The 20,600-nt window shown below is 42.1% G+C and overlaps 3 protein-coding genes across 6 annotated transcripts in view; 1 reads left to right on the top strand and 2 right to left on the bottom strand.

The window, feature by feature from the left end:
• The window catches only part of LOC134862260 (uncharacterized), a 14,958-nt gene extending 9,138 nt beyond the window's left edge, over positions 1–5,820 (bottom strand). The window contains exons 1-6 of one of the 4 annotated variants that reach the window (XM_063880061.1): positions 5,020–5,820; positions 4,392–4,460; positions 4,159–4,230; positions 2,883–3,074; positions 2,631–2,794; positions 121–226 (exon numbers count right to left, since the gene is read on the bottom strand). In XM_063880061.1, the coding sequence (XP_063736131.1) occupies positions 121–226; positions 2,631–2,794; positions 2,883–3,074; positions 4,159–4,230; positions 4,392–4,460; positions 5,020–5,209 (793 nt within the window). In that variant the 5' untranslated portion in view covers positions 5,210–5,820. The remainder of the gene's footprint in view (positions 1–120; positions 227–2,630; positions 2,795–2,882; positions 3,075–4,158; positions 4,231–4,391; positions 4,461–5,019) is intronic. The other 3 variants (XM_063880063.1, XM_063880062.1, XM_063880064.1) reach the window with 3 other exon arrangements.
• A 1,567-nt stretch (positions 5,821–7,387) lies between these two features.
• On the top strand, positions 7,388–11,871 carry LOC134862293 (C-type lectin domain family 12 member B-like). The gene is given in 8 exon segments (XM_063880147.1): positions 7,388–7,571; positions 8,552–8,614; positions 9,575–9,670; positions 10,225–10,408; positions 10,410–10,543; positions 10,637–10,800; positions 10,931–11,034; positions 11,111–11,871. Coding segments are annotated over 8 exon segments (942 nt in total). The 5' UTR covers positions 7,388–7,498; the 3' UTR covers positions 11,235–11,871.
• Positions 11,872–15,221: 3,350 nt separating this feature from the next.
• On the bottom strand, positions 15,222–20,347 carry LOC134862292 (C-type lectin domain family 4 member G-like). Its single transcript, XM_063880144.1, is given in 8 exon segments — positions 15,222–16,164; positions 16,241–16,344; positions 16,475–16,518; positions 16,521–16,637; positions 16,731–17,051; positions 17,766–17,861; positions 18,819–18,881; positions 19,864–20,347. Coding segments are annotated over 8 exon segments (942 nt in total). The 5' UTR covers positions 19,937–20,347; the 3' UTR covers positions 15,222–16,040.
• Positions 20,348–20,600: the final 253 nt, after the last annotated feature.

Raw genomic sequence — 20,600 nt, 5'->3', positions numbered from 1 at the left:
ATATGCAACGAGGGAGGAGAGACTTACAAATACACACACACACACACACACACACACACACACACACACACACACACACACACACACACACACACACACTCTGGAATATTCTTATAATACCCATATCCTTCATAGTGTTCCCCTTCATCCTGAACAGAGGTCCTGCTGCAGTCCTGCTGAAGCTGTAAGGACAGTGTCTCGCTTGATGTGACGGTTTAGTAGACTTCTGCTTCGAGGTGGAGATGGCACATTTTTAATCTTGTGTTCTCATGTCATGTTGATACTTCCCAAATTGTTTCAACCGTGTTTAAAGACAGACAGAGAAATGGGAACAACAGAGTGCTGCAGGTCCCTTTCAAAGCCATCTCACGGCAGTAAAGACTATGCTCTGAATATAAACGCTGGGCAGGTATAGGCTACCTGAGCTCCCTTCATACGGATAGTCTTTACATTAACAAAACTGTAAACAGGGACATGAAACCTAGAAGCAGGGAGTTGACAGAGGGGCGGAAAAAGAGACCAAAGAGGGAAAATACATTCACAACAAATTACTGAAAATGGTGACGATTATTATTTTTGTGTTGAAATTGTTTTTGGGGATATCATGAAGACTTGTTCCAGTAATAGAACACTAAATGGTATTTATTCAATATTAAATAACTTAGAAATGAGTGGCCCTTTGAGAGGGTTTTAAAAGTCACACATCACTGGATTTATAGGCCCCAACAACATAGATTTAGTCCCCAAAATGCTCTCAATGCCACTTCCTGTCCGACTCTGGAGCTCTGCTGGTGCCGGTGTTGAAAGTGTGACTGAATATTACGGCCTGACATCCTGATAGTTTAAAGCCTACTGATGTTCTCAAGAAAAAGACAAACCAACAATGAATGGCAGCACATGTATTCACTGGTGACAACAGACATACACATCCCACTGCTCACAGAGAGATAGATAGAGAGATAGAGATATATATAGAGATAGATAGATATTTATTATATATGTATATTGGCCATCTGTATAGTAATACAGCACATCTGTATATTTGTTCATACTACATCTGTTTATACTATGCCAATTATTCCCACCTCTTTATACTGCCCTTATCTTTACATAATCACTCTTAACTGCATATACTGCACATACTCTGTATATCGCACTTGTTTCTCTTTGCACTTCTATCTATCTATAATGTTGTTGTTGTTGTTGTTGTTTTCATTGATGTAAATACACTCGTTTGATACCTTAGTACATGTCTTTAATACATTTTGGAGTTATAGCCCCCCCTGGAGAAAACTCCACCAGCCGCCACTGATTAGGAGTAAAGAGAGATAGCGTTTAACAATCAGCTGCACAACTAAACCCATCACAGCCTTATTGAAGCAGACCCCGGAGCATTCCTGTTGAGATGAAGTAAGGCAGCGCCCTCTGTTGGCCATGCATAAGCACAAATATCACATGTCACACATCTGTACATTTTCAACATTGGATCTCTGGTAAAGAAGAAGACGAGGAAGAGCGTCGTCCTGCAGCAGAAAAACAATTTGAACAAATCCCAAAGAACAAATAATTAGGAAATGAATAATTGCATTCAATATGCAAGGCCCTGGTGATATAGTCATCGAGCTACCTCCTCAACTCCTTATGCTTCAGGAAGCTCGACTGATGTTGAGCTACCACCATGTCGTCATTCTCTTGTCTGTACTCTGTGAAGTTGTTCTTCTGGGTCTCCAGCTCCTGGTTTGGTGTCTCCATCTCCAGGGTACAGTCGTCTGCGTTGTTCTTCTGGGTCTCTAGCTCCAGGGTACAGTCGTCTGCGTTGTTCTTCTGGGTCTCCAGCTCCAGGGTACAGTCGTCTGCATTGTTCTTCTGGGTCTCCAGCTCCAGGGTACAGTCGTCTGCGTGGTTCTTCTGGGTCTCCAGCACCTGGTTTGGTGTATCCAGCTCCAGAGGACAGTCGTCTGCGCCTGATTTGGAGTTGTCAGAGGTTGGTTGGGTCTCTCCAGCTCAGGGTTGGGTGTAGTACCTGTTGTACCTGTCTCCCAGACTCTGGCAGACAGGTGTTTGACCTTGCTTTCTAAATCCCAATTAGCTTGATTCTCAAAACTGAAGTCGTTGATGATATTTGTCAGGTTGCGATTGACGGCCAGTAGAGTTGAGATTTCTTTTAGCTGGTTCTGTTCTCTCTCATGATTCACTGTATCAACTGAAGAAAACCCAATATCTTCCTCAATCATAGTGACAATGCAATTCTGTTTTTTCAAAAGCGCTTCTCTTGGATGCTTTTGTTCTGTCGGTCAACACAAAAACAAATCCCTCGAAAAAACTACAACTAAAATTCAGATTTAATGTGGTTGTTTTGCTCTTTGAATTTCTGCAGGTGGTTTGATTTTCAGAAATGGAAAAGGTAACGACAGTGACAGACAGAGGACGGTGTCGGGCTCTGAGGATGTTGTGGGTGTTTACAGGCTCATAACAGATATTTAACGATGGGTTCACATGTTGAAATCTATATATATATACAGTAAAAACATTAAACTCTAATAAACACTTTATAGCCAAAGGACTCAAAGTATGTCCAGCTCTACAGAAACACTGTTACTTATAAAATGGTGTCATATTAATGGGTTTACCTTTTCAGCAGCAGTATGTGCCACAGCCAGATCTGAACTCTGTCCTCTGCAGTCTGACTGAGCTGCATCCCAGGTTTTCCATTTAGAAAAAGAAGGGTTATGATACTCATAGCAGCTGGACTCACTGAGTAACCAGTGTTCCTGACAAGGTTGACACGTTTTCTCTGAAACAACAGAGTCCAATCAATAATCAACATCACTGCATTGTAAAAATATAGTAATTGTGACCTCATTAATAGGATCAGAACATACCCTTATTTCCCAAGCAATAGGCATTGATGCTCCACTGAGCTCGACTGAGGTTGAGCTTATTCCAGTTTGTCTCCATGTCTTCTATTTGCCGTGTTAGGGTTATCTTCTGGGTCTCCAGCTCCTGGATTCGTGACTTCAAGTTTTGGATTTCTGCAGTCTGCTTGGTGTTGTTTTCAGAAAGCTCAGAGGTCACTACAGAGACAGACAGAGGAGGGGGTTGGGCTGTAAGGCTTTTGTCTCTGAGTGTTTTAATGTTCATAATAGACATTAAAGGAAAGGTTCATATGTTTGAGTCTATCTTAAAACAACAGTCAGACGCACATATGAACGTCTGAACAACTGCCTTGTTCTGTGCACGATGATATTTCAAAACTTTACCTGAAGATGATGATGATGATGATGTCGGCGGTTTGTTATTCAAGTCTTCAAATGTCGTAAAATAAAGATTCTAATGCATCTTTGCACAGGGCCAGTATAAACAGGGGGGGGGGATACACCTGACAAACACTGTATGTACATGTGAGCGTCTGACTGTCAACACCCTTGTTTTGTGTTTCAGTTTCCTGTTTTATTTTGAAATGTTTTCCCTCCGTTGTGTCTGGTGTACTTTTACTTCCTGTCTTTGGTTTTCCTTGTGTCTGATTGTCTCATTGTTGTCACCTGTTGCCCTCCTGTTTCTGCCCCCCCCTCCCCAGCTGTGGCTTGTGTTGTGATTAGTGTCTTTGTATTTAGTCCTGCTTTCTCTTGTGTTCTTAGTCAGTGCGTTGTCGTCCTTCACGTACCAAGTGAAGTATTTTTCATGTCCCGGATTTCCCATCTTTGTATTTGTAACGGCTTTTTATAATAAAAGCACGCTTTTTGCTGAAATTGGTATTCCACCTCCTTGTGCTGCACTTGGGTCCTAATTTTACCCCTCCCTGACCCTGACAGACCTGTCCTTTGAATAAGAGAACCATAGGAACATGTCAGCCACAGACATATAACTTCGCAACAGCAGCAACAAGCTAGCAAAGAGCTAACTGCATTTGGAGAGATGACAGGCAGAGCGACTGCTTTCCTTTATAATGTAGACATCTGACAGGAGCTCTGACTGTTCAAACCACTGCATTGTGCAAAATATAGAGCTAACACCTTCACTCACACTTCACCCTAAATACACACTTCAGGCTGCTATTTCAGAGTTGTGGCAGCAACGAGAGGGGAAATGTTGGTTGCAGAGCTTCGGGTCACATTTAATACAAACTGCTGAAGTGAAAGTCACACAGAAGATACTCACAGTAGATACGAAGGCCCATGATGGCTAACAGAACGAGCCAACACACGGCTATCAGAGGAAAAGACCTCTGTCCTGAAAATAAGAGTTCAGGGAAATGATCTATCCTACGTCCTTTCACAGTCCAATATGCTTTGAATGAATACAGACAACAATATCTTATTGATGCACATTTAACTTCATTATTTTAAAGTGAGTCTCATCTTTAACAACATTTAACTGTGTTCATTTCGCACCTGGACGGGTTCTCTGTCTATCCACAGCGCCTTTTGGTGCAGAGTCAGCTTCTGCTTCTTCAATTTCCTCTGAGAGACAAACACATCGATTATATTTAAAAGCAGTTTTATCCAGAATAGTTTGATCACACAGGAAGAGCCAATGTACAAAGCGTGGATTTCACAATAAAACTCAAACTTATAAAATACTTTGCCATACTGTAAAGCATCAGAAGCAGAAATCACCACTGTACTTATACACAGGAAACTGAGAACCTTGTAAAGTTTAAATTTAGTTGAAATATTCTGATAATTCTAACTCAAAGCAAAACATCATCTCAGGTAAAAAAAACCAAAAAGCTAAAGCAGAACTAAAAACCACTCAGAGAACGGTTTGGTTCTCACGCTGACTTCTTTTCTAACATCACAAACACATATCTTTCTGCTGAAACTAAAAACCTGACGACAAACAAACAAAGATCATACTTTTAAAGATCAGATTTGATATAAATGTTGGTATTTGAAACCCTTTGTTGCTAAGATGTGGTCAAGCATCAGAAACATTATCAATAGCACAACATGTAGACGTAACAAACACCGTACAGAGCGCTTTACTCTCACACATTCAAATTAGAATATATTCAAATACCCATTTCCTGCTGTGCTCTTCTGTTCATCCTGGAGAAAGGTTGGAGTCCTGCTGCAGTCCTGAGGCTGATGGGAGAGCGTCTGCTCTGATGGGACGCTCTTCTCTGAACTTCTGCTCTGAGGTTATGATACCATGTTTTAATGTTCCTCAGAGTCTGACGTGTTACAACTTCTCGAACAGCTTTGACCATATTTGGCTCGATTCAAACTGACTGACAACGTCGACGAGCAAGATGAAAGAGAACAATGACAAACACTTTGTCCCTTCAGACCGCCCTCCAGATCCAGCAGCCATTTTTGATGAACTTTACTTTACTGAGTATTTTCTATTTCTTACTACTTTATACTTCCACTCCACTTACTATATTTGTTAGATTGTTACAGGTGATGAAGAAACTCACCAGATACCTAACAGTATTCAGGTAGAAACTACTTCATTCTTCTGTAACAGCTGCAACATATTTCAGGAACGTGACTCATCTGCACGACTCGACACAAAAGTACAAAAAGAAAAGTTTATTTCATTTCGTCAAAGACTAACTGAATGTCCTGATCCTTGTTTTGTGTTTCCTGTTTTATTTTGAAATGTTTCCCCTCTTGTGTCATGTTTAGCTTCACTTCCTGTCTGCGTTTCCCTCCTGTGCCTGATTATGTCATTGTGTTCACCTGTTGCCCCTGTGTTTCTCCTCCCCTCTCCAGCTGTGTCTTGTTCCTTGTTCGGTTGTCGTCGTTTCCCACCTGGTCTAGTCCATGTTACCTGCCTGTTCCTGTCCGTCCTTCTGTCTGCTCCTGTTCCTGGTGTCCCCGTGTCCCCTGGTTAGTCTAGGTGAGGTTTTTCTTGGTTGAAAGTACAGCTTTGAATTGAATAAAGCTCGCCTTTTGTTTGGACCCCTACCTGCCTCCCTTTGTTTGACTGCACTTGGGTCCTATTTCCCCAACCCCGACAGTACAACAACCAAAAATGGACCCAGCAGTACTTTTTGAGGATGCTCTTGTGGAGTATTTGTGGCACTTGCTCCGTCGGGGGTCCTGCCGATGCCATCACCTGCCCCCACCAGGGATCCCGCCAACTCAAGCTCATGTCCCACTGGGGGTCCCGCCGACTCAAGCTCATGTCCCGTCGGGGGTCCCGCCGACTCAAGCTCCTGTCCTGCCGACTCTAGTTCATGTCCTGTTGGTGGTCCCACCTATGCCATTAATACAGAGGGTCCCGCCGAAACCACCTCCTACCTCTTTGGGGGTCCCGCCGAAGCCATCTCCTGCCTCTTCTGGTGTACCCCAGACGCCAGTCCCAACCGGGGTCCCGCCGACAACAGCTCATGTCCTGCCGACTTGTGCTCTGACAGCCCGTCCTACAGCCTGCCGTCCTCCAGCCGGTCCTCTGGAGCTGTCTCACCACCTTCCAGGCTGTCCTTCTGAGCTGCCTCGTTGTCCTCCCGAGTTCCCCCGCCATGCTCTACGGCCCTGTCTCTGCCCCTGTCTCCGGCCTCCGGAGCTACCTCGTCGTCCTCCGGAGTTCCCTCGCCGTTGCCTCTGCCCCTGTGTCCGACCCCCACCCCCACCCCGATGGATCCTGGCATTGTCCTCTTGGAACATGCCCGTGCCATCAGGGAAGAAGAAACCCATGGATGGAATAACCTGGTCATTCAGTATATTCAGGGAGTCAGCTGACCTCATTCTTTGAGCACGTTGCTGAACCTAGACCAGACCAACTGCAGCCCCCCAGATCATAGCATGGCCCCCCACAGGCTGGGGACTTTTTTGTGGCCTGGCAGTATATTTGTTAGTTCAATCGAAATAAACATGAACTTATTTCAGTTTAAGATCTAATAGGCAAAGCCGTGCAAACAACTGGTGTGGGATAAATCCTAGAACAGAAGAAATGTGTAAATGGCAGAGACTGTGAAAAAGAAAACCCTGGTTATAGTCTCATGGAGAGATCTCTGTTCACATCTGTATCAGGAACTCGTTAAGCTAGGAGCTCTAAAACAAACCTAAAGTAAAGACACATCGGACTTTCTGTCTACGACCTTTATTTTATGATCATATTGAGTGTATTAATAAGTGTGATAAAGTGAGTCTATAATTTCCATCATTAAGCCACTGTGGCCGCCTTCATTTGTGTACCATGCATCCAGTTATCTGATAGTGAGCAAACACCTAAAGCTCAAAGATACTTATCAACAACCCCCCCCCCCCCTTTCTGCACGAGCACCCTTTGTAATCTTGCCTTTTATGGAAGATCACATTTCCATGTAAGAAGAACATGCTATTCATGTCTAAGGTCCTTGCACAGTCACGTCATGTTATGCAAATGAACTTCTTGAGCAAAAGCGGAAGTGGTCATTCGAAGGCTGTGAGATGGACTGTGAGAAAGCAGAAGAAACAACCACTTCTCCTATTGCGATGTCCAGAGTTTTAATTAAAGCAACACTTGATCGTCAGCAAGTCAGAGAGGACTCAACAGAACGACTGTAGCGATGGCGGAGGGAGAGAAGGAGGTGAACTACGCTTCGGTTGTGTTTAAAGTCAGCAACAATCCTCCACCTGCAGGTAGGTTCAGCTTTTTAAATACAGGATTAACAACTTCCACCTCCTGCTGCTGATGCTGAATCAGAGCCTTATCCTTGTTTGTGTGATTGATGCAGTGTTGAGTCATTTAGTCCAAAGGAAGTTGCAGTGTTGAATGTCCTGTAATTGAAATGTGAATCCAGAAACAGGAGAAATCTGCAAATCATTTGAAAGATGAAAGATGTACTTTCATTAATCCCCGTGGGGAAATTCGATCCTCTGCATCTGACCCATCCTAGTGTTCGGAGCAGTGGGCTGCCATATGTACGGCGCCCGGGGAGCAGTGTAGGGAGCGGTGCCTTGCTCAGGGACACCACGGTAGCACTTGGTCTTTCGGGACTTGAACTGGTGACCTTCCAGTCCCCATGGACTTTGCCACCACCACCCTTTACCATGTTGTTAGAGAAACTGTTAAAAGGCTGCTTTTTAATCTGGGGGTTTTAGCTATCATGGCACATTTGCATTGATGTTCTTCAAAATCTCAAAGTTCATTATAAACGTTTCACTACAAATGAACCGAGAACACTCATCATCGCTGTCGTGCATCTAGGTTTATCGGCACCTCGTCTTATTTCAGTTTGAGTTGAATGAATATTTCTTGAACTCTTAAAAGATTCAAACTGAAGGTCTTTTGTTGAGTATTTTCATTTATATTAAGCGACTCACACTGTGACAGATCAGGAGCACCTTTATTTGAAACCAGTGAGGAAACTGCAAAGTGAGATAGTTATGTGTTTCCCCTTGCAGAGTCAGAGTTTCCCTTTTTCGTTGCATGGTACGCTACCTGCAAGACTATGTCCTCATTGTGAAGCTGACAGTTTTAATGCACTTTGAGGGAAAAACTGTGAACTTTTGAAGGAAATCAATCATCATAAGGCCATGTTTCTGCCATATCAAACAAAGAACACAGCCTTTAAAGTCCTTCCATTTATTCACCATGCTGCTATCCTTTCCCCTTACAGCAAACAGAGGGGAGGAAACTGTGTACGGAGAGGTGAAGGTGCAAAATGAAACGAGGATCAAGAGTAAGTTGTAGGAAAAAAGCATTCAGGTGTTTCTGCAACTGGGAGTACTACTGCTGCAACTACTACCTTACCATTGCAACTCCTATTACAATGGACTGAGTTTAAAGGTGCTATAGTTCATATCCTTTCTCTAGGTGCTTTGTCAGTAACCCTCATGATGTCACGATGTAACAAAGCTGTTAAAAGTTGGGAGTGTGCATCGTGACAAAAGCCAACGTTTTGCAGACCGGGCATCGTGGTCTTGTGAAAAAATGATGGTCGCATGCAGGAAGCGGCACTGACTGTCCTCCTGTTAGTTTTTGACATTGCTGATAATAAGAGTAAATATGAAGGTTACATTTGAAGCTTTAATCAATAAATAAAGTTATTGGGCTTCTTTTTATCAACTCAGATTTGTTAGAAATGTTTTACATTTTAAAAGACTGAATTTATTTGAACATATATATTTGATAAGTACAAAATAAGACCAGCAGAAGTTTAATCTGTGGGCCATATTCATTATACTTTTAGAATTTGTAGAGGGCCGATCCAAAATGGTCTGCGGGCCGTAGTTTGGACCCTGGTCTAAACAATGTGTTCACTACTCTTCAAGTGTGCCCTTAAACAACAGTCAGGTGCCTGCTCAAATGTTGGAGCATTTCTCGCCGCCCTCGTGTTCATTCAAGCCATTTCTCATACTGTGTAACTGATAGGAGACCTGATGTACTTCCTCCTTCTGTACTGTTTTCCACAGTTTGACTGACTAGTATAAGGTTAAAGCATCTGAGAGTTAGAGGAATTAAATTGGTATCCTTTCAAGTCTTTTGTGTTATACTTTCCTTTAAAGATGCATTACCAATACACTGTGTGAGCAGTTAGTGAAAGGGACAGAAAGTGGGATATTTGTCCTAAAGAGGCTGTAACTTTGAAAGGTAACAATCTACATTTGGTCAATTAATAGGACTTGTATTTCTCGTTTAGACTCAGCAGGACATTGGCGCTGTAATCACTTGGCTTGTTGTCTGGGGATTCTCTGTGTCCTTTTGCTGGGTGGCATCATCGCCGTCTGCGTCTACCGTAAGTATACAGAACAGGAAGTGCATTATCTCACACTGAAGGCATAAGACGGACCTTTAAGAATGCATTGTGTGGTTTTCCCAAATGAAGTAGAATTAGCAATCAAAAAGCACGTGTTGGAGACTTTTCATATACTGTAGCACCGTTAGTGGGAAATACAGACAAGAATGCATGGGAATAACTTAAAGACAAGTCATATTCTATATTGTCTGTCAGTCTACTATCAAAGTGTCATATGTCTTTCATGGTAGCGAGCCTCTGTGAGTTTATCCCACACACACTCCCCACACACGCTTACTAGTTCACCAAATAGGCGGCAGAAAGACTTCCCCATTTCACTCCTTTCTTAGTACATGTTGACCTCAAACCACAGTGACAGGCTGTTTCAGGCAATGTGAAACACTGATAGGTGTGAGAATTGGAGGAGTCAGAAAACACTTTGAGACGGACTGAGACATCTTTAGTTTTCTGGATTTGTTGAAACTGAGACTGACAGGAAAAAGATCCAAAAGTTGCATTATCACTGTGAATAAGAAGCTATTTTCATTTTGCAGTTCCTACATTAAACCATAAGAGCGATTCAGACCAGTTCAAAGATAACTCCACCCTACTGGCAAACAACGAAAAACTCAGCTTAGAAAATGCAAACTTGACGAAGGACATCAAGAATCTGACGCTCCAGCTGAGCAACCTGAAAGAAGCCAATACTGTCTCAGAAAGCAAGGTCCAGAACCTGACAGACAAGTAACCAGGAGCTGGAGACACAGAAGAAGAACTTGGAGCAGCAAATACAAGACATGGAGACAAACTGGAATAACCTCAACCTCAGTCGAGCTCAGTGGAGCATCAATGCCTACTGCAAACATCCTGTCAGTAAGTTCTGAACCCATTAATGAGGAACAATAACAACAACATTAATATCAGAATGCAGTGATGTTGATTATTGATTGGACTCTGTTGTTTCAGAGGATAAGTGTCAACCTTGTCAGAAGGGCTGGATACTCACTGAGTCCAGCTGCTATGCGTATAATAACCCTGATCCTTCTGATCGAATAACCTGGGATGCAGCTCAGTCAGACTGCAGAAGAAAGAGTTCAGATCTGGCTGTGGCACATACTGCTGCTGAAAAGGTAAACCCATTAATATGACACCATTTTATAAGTAACAGTGTTTCTGTAGAGCTGGACATACTTTGAGTCCTTTGGCTATAAAGTGTTTATTAGAGTTTAAATATCTGAGAACTGTTTCTCTGTTTTCCAGGAAGCTATCAAGGAAAACAGCTTGGGAATTAATGGATACTGGATTGGTCTGAGAGTTGTAAAAGGGAGATGGCAGTGGGTGGATGGAAGTGCTCTGACTGATAGGTAAGAGACACATCACTAAACACTTTGAATTATAACATCTATCAGCCTTTATCTGAACCTCGTGTTCTTCCCTCAGCTCCTGGATAGCAGCTCCTGCTGACGGTCAGTGTGCAGTGTCTGTAAGAAACACAGGATGGTCATCAGTGAGCTGTGATACAAAACAGCAATGGCTCTGCCAGAAGAAGGCTCTATCTGTTTGAACAGAGCAGTCATACTTGAGAAGGTTCCTGGAGACTCTTTAAAACAGGTGAATTACATGTGGGATTATACCAACAGGCCTATACATGTCAGATTATATTGAATCCTACTTCAAAATAAAACAAATCCCAAACATTTACAGATATTGTACCTTGTCAAACAAAACAGTAAGAAATAAAACAGTAATTTTATAAACGTTTCATAAATGAATACAAACAATACGACACAGAAGCTAACTAATATATAATGTGGATATTTTAGATCCAGAACCCTTTAGTCTCACTTCATTTCTATAGGGCTTGCAAAGTGATGTATTCCCTTATCATTGTGATGGTGTTGTTAACAGTCTGGAGGTTAAAATAGTTCTTATGATCTGTGTTATTAGAGATGCAATGCTTAACCTCTGCAGATTAGTGTAAGGACTATGGAGCATGTGACTGTATTGCTTCTAATGTCCAACAGAGGACGCTGCATCACGTGCTCTCAATACAACGCTCCAGAGTCTGCTTCAATAATCACTGTGATGTATTTACTGTGTTCCTGTACAGCTCACAGAGAACTGCTATCTATCTATATCCCTATCTATGAGCAAGTGCTTTACTCTGTTGTCTCCACTGAATAAATGTGCTGTCACACGTTGTTGTTGTTGTTGTTGTTGTTGTTGTTGTTGTCTTTTTCTTAATCAGAATTCTGAACGCTTTAATTTAAGTCAGGAGGAACGATCTTAATCATGATGGTGAAACATGTTGAATGAAGATGAGTCAAAATTAGATCAGGCCTCAATATGCATTCTCTCTCAACATCAGCAGCAGCAGAGATCCAGAGATGGGGAAGGAAGAGAGGGACAGGAAGTGGAAGGGGACAGAAGCTGATCGACAGCCCAACATTGGGGTTGTGGGATTGGTGTGTCAGGGTCTTTGAGGAACTATCACACTGTGTATTTTATCTTTATTAAATGTGGCTTCAGTCTTTTTCTGTGGTGTTGCATTGAAGTCAAAATATGTTTGGGCGGTGTTCTGTTTCTGACCACCAAACAAGGCCAGTGGTAACCAGTGGTAACCAGTGGTAACCAGTGGTAGACAACGTGCACTTGAACTGTAGCAGAAACACAAAGTACTTATTCTGAAACATCACACTCAGCCTGCTCATTTTGCCATGTTCAGTTATTTCACTAACGTCATGTTTAGGTGTTATCAGGTTTATCCTGAAGGTTTCAGGGTTAGTTCATAGTCCATGTTTAGGGTCAGGGTTGGGGTTAGGGTTATAACCAGGAGAGAAACATGATGCTCATTCAACTCTGAAAGGGAGAGTGCTAGAACGCTGAAACCTGGCGTCTGTGGTGGTATCCTTCCTCCTGTCATGTGTGGGGAGACTGGGGCCTGCAGCCCCCTTCCTGTGATGGGGCTGTCATTACCAGCCGCTGAGACAGGAAAGGTATGATGCTCACAGAGCTAGGGTTAGGGTTTTGGGGAGCGCCGTGGTGCACGGGCTCTCTGGTAAAAATGTTTGCGTTTAGAAACCTTTTTAAAAACTCCTGTAATAAAACCAATAGTTTGGTCTGTGTACAAAGAGAGCAGTAACTGGAGCACAGAGCGTGTACGGCGGGGTAAAAACTGGTCTCCTGACCCCCCGAGGGTTTTTGGTGTGTCCCACAGCCTCGGGTAAAAGACCTGGTAAGTAGGCTAAAAACATCTGGCTAAAAAGACTCCATGTTGCCTTTGTTTAAAATAAGCATGCGGGTAAGATTAGTATTAAATCATAAATAATAAACTAATTAATAATAAATAATAAAAGTGCTTTATAAAATAAGTGCTGTTAAAATCACTGCATATAAATAAGAATGTGTAAAAAATAATATATAGAGTATAAGATATATACAATATAAAATACACACGTTAGGATCACACAGGGAGGGACACTGTCTTAAAATAAAGTCAACCCGGTGTCCCTAAAAGTGTTTAAAACCCAGGTAAAGGTCTAGGGAGGGGTGCAGGTGAGGCATGGGACACACATCGATGGTGTTTAAAATACTGTATTAAAAGAATGGTTTTAAGATGACTCTCTGTGGGAGGCTCCAACATCCATTAAACAGGAATAAAAAACAGTGGAAAGTAATAAATAAATATCAGTCAGGTATTTATGTAAGTAAACATATTTAACATGTTATAAAAAGTGCTGTTAGTGTTAGTAATACAACAATAAATAATGTATAGATAAAAACCAAATATAAATAATTCAATATTTCATTTAAGAAAGCTAAAACCAGTTAAAAGCAGTCCCCTTCACTGATGTATAATAAATAAGGGAATGTAAAATAGGGTGGATCTGCTGGTTTACCACCACCACAGAGAGGGGGTCATCGGGAGGCCAGGAGGAACCTGTTCAGATAAAAGTCTTAAAAAGATTAGAAATCATTTAAAACTAAAGGTTGTTTAACAGAGATTTAAAATAACCGTCTGATAAAAGGAGGTGGATCCATCATTGGAGCTTTTCATTGAGGCCTGTGGGGTCTATAGTTTTGAGGCGATTGTCAGGGTTGGGGAAACAGGACCCAAGTGCAGTAAATCAAGGGGAAGCAGGTAAGGGTCAAAAACAAAAAGCGAGCTTTATTCAAAAGCTGTTGATGAAAACACGAAGCAAGGGGAACACAGGACATGAAAACACTTAGCTCCAGACATGAAGGGCGACAGGAACAGGCAGGTATCATGGACAAGATCAGGGAAGAAATGACGACGACCGAACAACAGACAAAAGGGGAACAGGGACTAAATACACAAGGGTAATCACAAGACGAGAGACAGCTGGAAGGGGGAGGAGAAACACAGGGGCAACAGGTGAACACAATAACGCAATCAGGCACAGGAGGGAAACGCAGACAGGAAGTGAAGCTTAACATGACAGAAGAGGGGAAAACATTTCAAAATGAAACACAACACAAAGACATGACAGATACGAAACACGGATCATGACAGCGATGAATCCACCTCCTCTCCGCCGCTCGTCTCTGCGCCGTGGTCCAGCTCCCGCTGCTCTCCAGGCCCAGCGACTGGAGGTTCTTTGGGCCTGGAGTTTAAAATGAAGGTAGAGAACGCTCGTACCTTCACCGCCGTTGATCCTGTATAAGTGCTGCTTTATCCTGAGGCTGATCTCATGCTGCGTCTCCCCCACATAGAGCCTATGGCCGGCCCTGCACCTGATGGCATACACTGCGGTCTTGGTTGTGGGTTGCAGGGCCCGCCCGAGGTTAGCTCCGAGCTGGGAAAATGGGTGAGAAAGGTGGGGGAGGCGGATGAAACCAACCTCAGACATTCGAGGCGCCTCCCTGGCCCGGACACTGTTGTCCTTAAGTTTTGTGTGGACCAGCAGGTCTTTGAGATTCTTATTTCTGCGGTGGGAGGAGATCAGCAGAAACACGTTTCAGCATCGTGATTAAGATCGTTCCTCCTGACTTAAACTAAAGCATTCTGAATTCTTATTAAGAAAACAACAACAACAACAACAACAACAACAACAACAACGTGTGGCAGCACATTTATTCAGTGGAGACAACAGAGTAAAGCACTTGCTCACGGATAGGGATATAGATAGATAGCAGTTCTCTGTGAGCTGCACAGGAACACAGTAAATACATCACAGTGATTATTGAAGCAGACTCTGGAGCGTTGTATTGAGAGCACGTGATGCAGCGTCCTCTGTTGGACATTTAACAGCAACAATTGAACGTTGAACCACAAACTCCTTTTAGTAATCTGCAGATCTTAAGATTGACCTCTTTAAAAATGAATATAAAAGCCACGACCAAAAACCATTTTAACCCAATGCAGTATAACAATGTTCAAAGCCACAGTTAACACTGAAACCCTCTAAATGTGCAAACCAGCATTCATTCTAAAAGCCATGAAAAAAAAGATGCTAAAGATGAATTATTTCAGATAAACTCACATTATATAAAAGTGAACTGCTGTGTTTTGTATTTTTTTTTAGTTTACTTGAATCAATTTCTAACTACTATTGGTTCCTGTTTGGTTTTGTGGTGTGTTGAATCTGTTCATATACAGTTAGTTACTCTCTGAGGTCATAGAGAGTGCAGAGAGTGATGTGGTACAACAGGAGGTTGTAGAACAAACCTCTCGACTATGTCAGAAGACCTCCAGGGATGAGTAAGAAAAAGACCATATCTCACCTTATTTGGGTCCACATTCTCATAGAACATCGCATTTTGACACACACACACATTTCTCCTATAAAGTGTATGCACAAAGACAGTTCGGGGGACTTCCACAAAATCACAGTGATTATTGAAGCAGACTCTGGAGCGTTGTATTGAGAACACGTGATGCAGCGTCCTCTGTTGGACATTAGAAGCAATACAGTCACATGCTCCATAGTCCTTACACTAATCTGCAGAGGTTAAGCATTGCATCTCTAATAACACAGATCATAAGAACTATTTTAACCTCCAGACTGTTAACAACACCATCACAATGATAAGGGAATACATCACTTTGCAAGCCCTATAGAAATGAAGTGAGACTAAAGGGTTCTGGATCTAAAATATCCACATTATATATTAGTTAGCTTCTGTGTCGTATTGTTTGTATTCATTTATGAAACGTTTATAAAATTACTGTTTTATTTCTTACTGTTTTGTTTGACAAGGTACAATATCTGTAAATGTTTGGGATTTGTTTTATTTTGAAGTAGGATTCAATATAATCTGACATGTATAGGCCTGTTGGTATAATCCCACATGTAATTCATCTGTTTTAAAGAGTCTCCAGGAACCTTCTCAAGTATGACTGCTCTGTTCAAACAGATAGAGCCTTCTTCTGGCAGAGCCATTGCTGTTTTGTATCACAGCTCACTGATGACCATCCTGTGTTTCCTACAGACACTGCACACTGACCGTCAGCAGGAGCTGCTATCCAGGAGCTGAGGGAAGAACATGAGGTTCAGATAAAGGCTGATAGATGTTATAATTCAAAGTGTTTAGTGATGTGTCTCTTACCTATCAGTCAGAGCACTTCCATCCACCCACTGCCATCTCCCTTTTACAACTCTCAGACCAATCCAGTATCCTTTAGTTCCTATGCTGTTTTTCTTGATAGCTTCCTGGAAAACAGAGAAACAGTTCTCAGATATTTAAACTCTAATAAACACTTTATAGCCAAAGGACTCAAAGTATGTCCAGCTCTACAGAAACACTGTTACTTATAAAATGGTGTCATATTAATGGGTTTACCTTTTCAGCAGCAGTATGTGCCACAGCCAGATCTGAACTCTTTCTCTGCAGTCTGACTGAGCTGCATCCCAGGTTTTCCATTTAGAAAGATCAGGGTTATTATACGCATAGCAGCTGGACTCAGTGAGTATCCAGCCTGTCTGACAAGGTTGACACTTATCCTCTGAAACAACAGAGTCCAATCAATAATCAACATCACTGCATTCTGATATTAATGTTGTTGTTATTGTTCCTCATTAATGGGTTCAGAACTTACTGTCAGGTTGTTTGCAGTAGGCATTGATGCTCCACTGAGCTCGACTGAGGTTGAGGTTATTCCAGTTTGTCTCCATGTCTTGTATTTGCTGTTCCAAGTTCTTCTTCAGTGTCTCCAGCTCCTGGTTACTTGTTGTCAGGTTCTGGACCTTACTTTCTGAGACATTATAGGCTTCTGTCAGGTTGCCCAGCTGGAGCGTCAGATTGTTGATGTCCTTCGTCAAGTTTGCATTTTCTAATTTGAGGATCTTGATGTCGTTTGTCAGTAGGGTGGAGTTATCTTTGAACTGGTCTGAATCGCTCTTATGGTTTAATGTAGGAACTGCAAAATGAAAATAGCTTCTTATTCACAGTGATAATGCAACTTTTGGATCTTTTTCCTGTCAGTCTCACAGTTTCAACAAATCCAGAAAACTAAAGATGTCTCAGTCCGTCTCAAAGTGTTTTCTGACTCCTCCAATTCTCACACCTATCAGTGTTTCACATTGCCTGAAACAGCCTGTCACTGTGGTTTGAGGTCAAAAGGAGGAAATGGGGAAGTCTTTCTGCCGCCTATTTGGTGAACTAGTAAGCGTGTGGGGAGTGTGTGGGGGATAAACTCACAGAGGCTCGCTACCATGAAAGACATTTGACAATTTGATAGTAGACTGACAGACAATATAGAATATGACTTGTCTTTAAGTTATTCCCATGCATTCTTGTCTGTATTTCCCACTAACGGTGCTACAGTATATGAAAAGTCTCCAACACGTGCTTTTTGATTGCTAATTCTGCTTCATTTGGGAAAACCACACAATGCATTGATGGAAAACTCCCATCGGATTTCTCAATGGACCTTTTGGGATGCTACCTCCATGTCAGCCTGCACAAACACGTCATCACTGTGATCATAGTAATACTTTCTACCCTGTTCTACTGTGGCATGTACATGACTGATATCAAATACTACACACAGATAAGACCACTGCTCATATTCTTAAAGGTCCGTCTTATGCCTTCAGTGTGAGATAATGCACTTCCTGTTCTGTATACTTACGGTAGACGCAGACGGCGATGATGCCACCCAGCAAAAGGACACAGAGAATCCCCAGACAACAAGCCAAGTGATTACAGCGCCAATGTCCTGCTGAGTCTAAACGAGAAATACAAGTCCTATTAATTGACCAAATGTAGAGTGTTACCTTTCAAAGTTACAGCCTCTTTAGGACAAATATCCCACTTCTGTCCTTTCACTAACTGCTCACACAGTGTATTGGTAATGCATCTTTAAAGGAAAGTATAACACAAAAGACTTGAAAGGATACCAATTTAATTCCTCTAACTCTCAGATGCTTTAACCTTATACTAGTCAGTCAAACTGTGGAAAACAGTACAGAAGGAGGAAGTACATCAGGTCTCCTATCAGTTACACAGTATGAGAAATGGCTTGAATCAACACGAGGGCGGCGAGAAATGCTCCAACATTTGAGCAGGCACCTGACTGTTGTTTAAGGGCACACTTGAAGAGTAGTGAACACATTGTTTAGACCAGGGTCCAAACTACGGCCCGCAGACCATTTTGATCGGCCCTCTACAAATTCTAAAAGTATAATGAATATGGCCCACAGATTAAACTTCTGCTGGTCTTATTTTGTACGTATCAAATATATATGTTCAAATAAATTCAGTCTTTTAAAATGTAAAACATTTCTAACAAATCTGAGTTGATAAAAAGAAGCCCAATAACTTTATTTATTGATTAAAGCTTCAAATGTAACCTTCATATTTACTCTTATTATCAGCAATGTCAAAAACTAACAGGAGGACAGTCAGTGCCGCTTCCTGCATGCGACCATCATTTTTTCACAAGACCACGATGCCCGGTCTGCAAAACGTTGGCTTTTGTCACGATGCACACTCCCAACCTTTAACAGCTTTGTTACATCGTGACATCATGAGGGTTACTGACAAAGCACCTAGAGAAAGGATATGAACTATAGCACCTTTAAACTCAGTCCATTGTAATAGGAGTTGCAATGGTAAGGTAGTAGTTGCAGCAGTAGTACTCCCAGTTGCAGAAACACCTGAATACTTTTTTCCTACAACTTACTCTTGATCCTCGTTTCATTTTGCACCTTCACCTCTCCGTACACAGTTTCCTCCCCTCTGTTTGCTGTAAGGGGAAAGGATAGCAGCATGGTGAATAAATGGAAGGACTTTAAAGGCTGTGTTCTTTGTTTGATATGGCAGAAACATGGCCTTATGATGATTGATTTCCTTCAAAAGTTCACAGTTTTTCCCTCAAAGTGCATTAAAACTGTCAGCTTCACAATGAGGACATAGTCTTGCAGGTAGCGTACCATGCAACGAAAAAGGGAAACTCTGACTCTGCAAGGGGAAACATAGATAACTATCTCACTTTGCAGTTTCCTCACTGGTTTCAAATAAAGGTGCTCCTGATCTGTCACAGTGTGAGTCGCTTAATATAAATGAAAATACTCAACAAAAGACCTTCAGTTTGAATCTTTTAAGAGTTCAAGAAATATTCATTCAACTCAAACTGAAATAAGACGAGGTGCCGATAAACCTAGATGCACGACAGCGATGATGAGTGTTCTCGGTTCATTTGTAGTGAAACGTTTATAATGAACTTTGAGATTTTGAAGAACATCAATGCAAATGTGCCATGATAGCTAAAACCCCCAGATTAAAAAGCAGCCTTTTAACAGTTTCTCTAACAACATGGTAAAGGGTGGTGGTGGCAAAGTCCATGGGGACTGGAAGGTCAACAGTTCAAGTCCCGAAAGACCAAGTGCTACCGTGGTGTCCCTGAGCAAGGCACCGCTCCCTACACTGCTCCCCGGGCGCCGTACATATGGCAGCCCACTGCTCCTAACACTAGGATGGGTCAGATGCAGAGGATCGAATTTCCCCACGGGGATTAATGAAAGTACATCTTTCATCTTTCAAATGATTTGCAGATTTCTCCTGTTTCTGGATTCACATTTCAATTACAGGACATTCAACACTGCAACTTCCTTTGGACTAAATGACTCAACACTGCATCAATCACACAAACAAGGATAAGGCTCTGATTCAGCATCAGCAGCAGGAGGTGGAAGTTGTTAATCCTGTATTTAAAAAGCTGAACCTACCCGCAGGTGGAGGATTGTTGCTGACTTTAAACACAACCGAAGCGTAGTTCACCTCCTTCTCTCCCTCCGCCATCGCTACAGTCGTTCTGTTGAGTCCTCTCTGACTTGTTGACGATCAAGTGTTGCTTTAATTAAAACTCTGGACATCGCAATAGGAGAAGTGGTTGTTTCCTCTGTTCTCTCACAGTCCATCTCACAGCCTTCAAATTACCACTTCTGCTTTTGCTTGAGAACTTAATTTGCATAACATGACGTGACTGTGCAAGGACCTTAGACATGAATAGCATGTTCTTGTTTTATGGAAATGTGATCTTCCATAAAAGGCAAGATTACAAAGGGTGCTCGTGCAGAAAGGGGGGGGGAGTTGTTGATAAGTACCTTTGAGCTTTAGGTGTTTGCTCACTATCAGATAACTGGATGCATGGTACACAAATGAAGGCGGCCACAGTGGCTTAAAGATGGAAATTATAGACTCACTTTATCACACTTATTAATACACTCAATATGATCATAAAATAAAGGTCGTAGACAGAAAGTCCGATGTGTCTTTACTTTAGGTTTGTTTTAGAGCTCATACCTTAACGAGTTCCTGATACAGATGTGAACAGAGATCTCTCCATGAGACTATAACCAGGGTTTTCTTTTTCACAGTCTCTGCAATTTACTCTAGACTTGATTTTCTAATTTGAGGATCTTGATGTCGTTTGTCAGTAGGGTGGAGTTATCTTTGAACTGGT

Source organism: Eleginops maclovinus, chromosome 3 (assembly GCF_036324505.1).
Source record: "Eleginops maclovinus isolate JMC-PN-2008 ecotype Puerto Natales chromosome 3, JC_Emac_rtc_rv5, whole genome shotgun sequence".
NCBI lineage: Eukaryota > Metazoa > Chordata > Actinopteri > Perciformes > Eleginopidae > Eleginops > Eleginops maclovinus.
The sequence above is the reverse complement of the archived record's forward strand: the minus strand, read 5'-3'. Positions and strand labels throughout refer to the sequence as shown.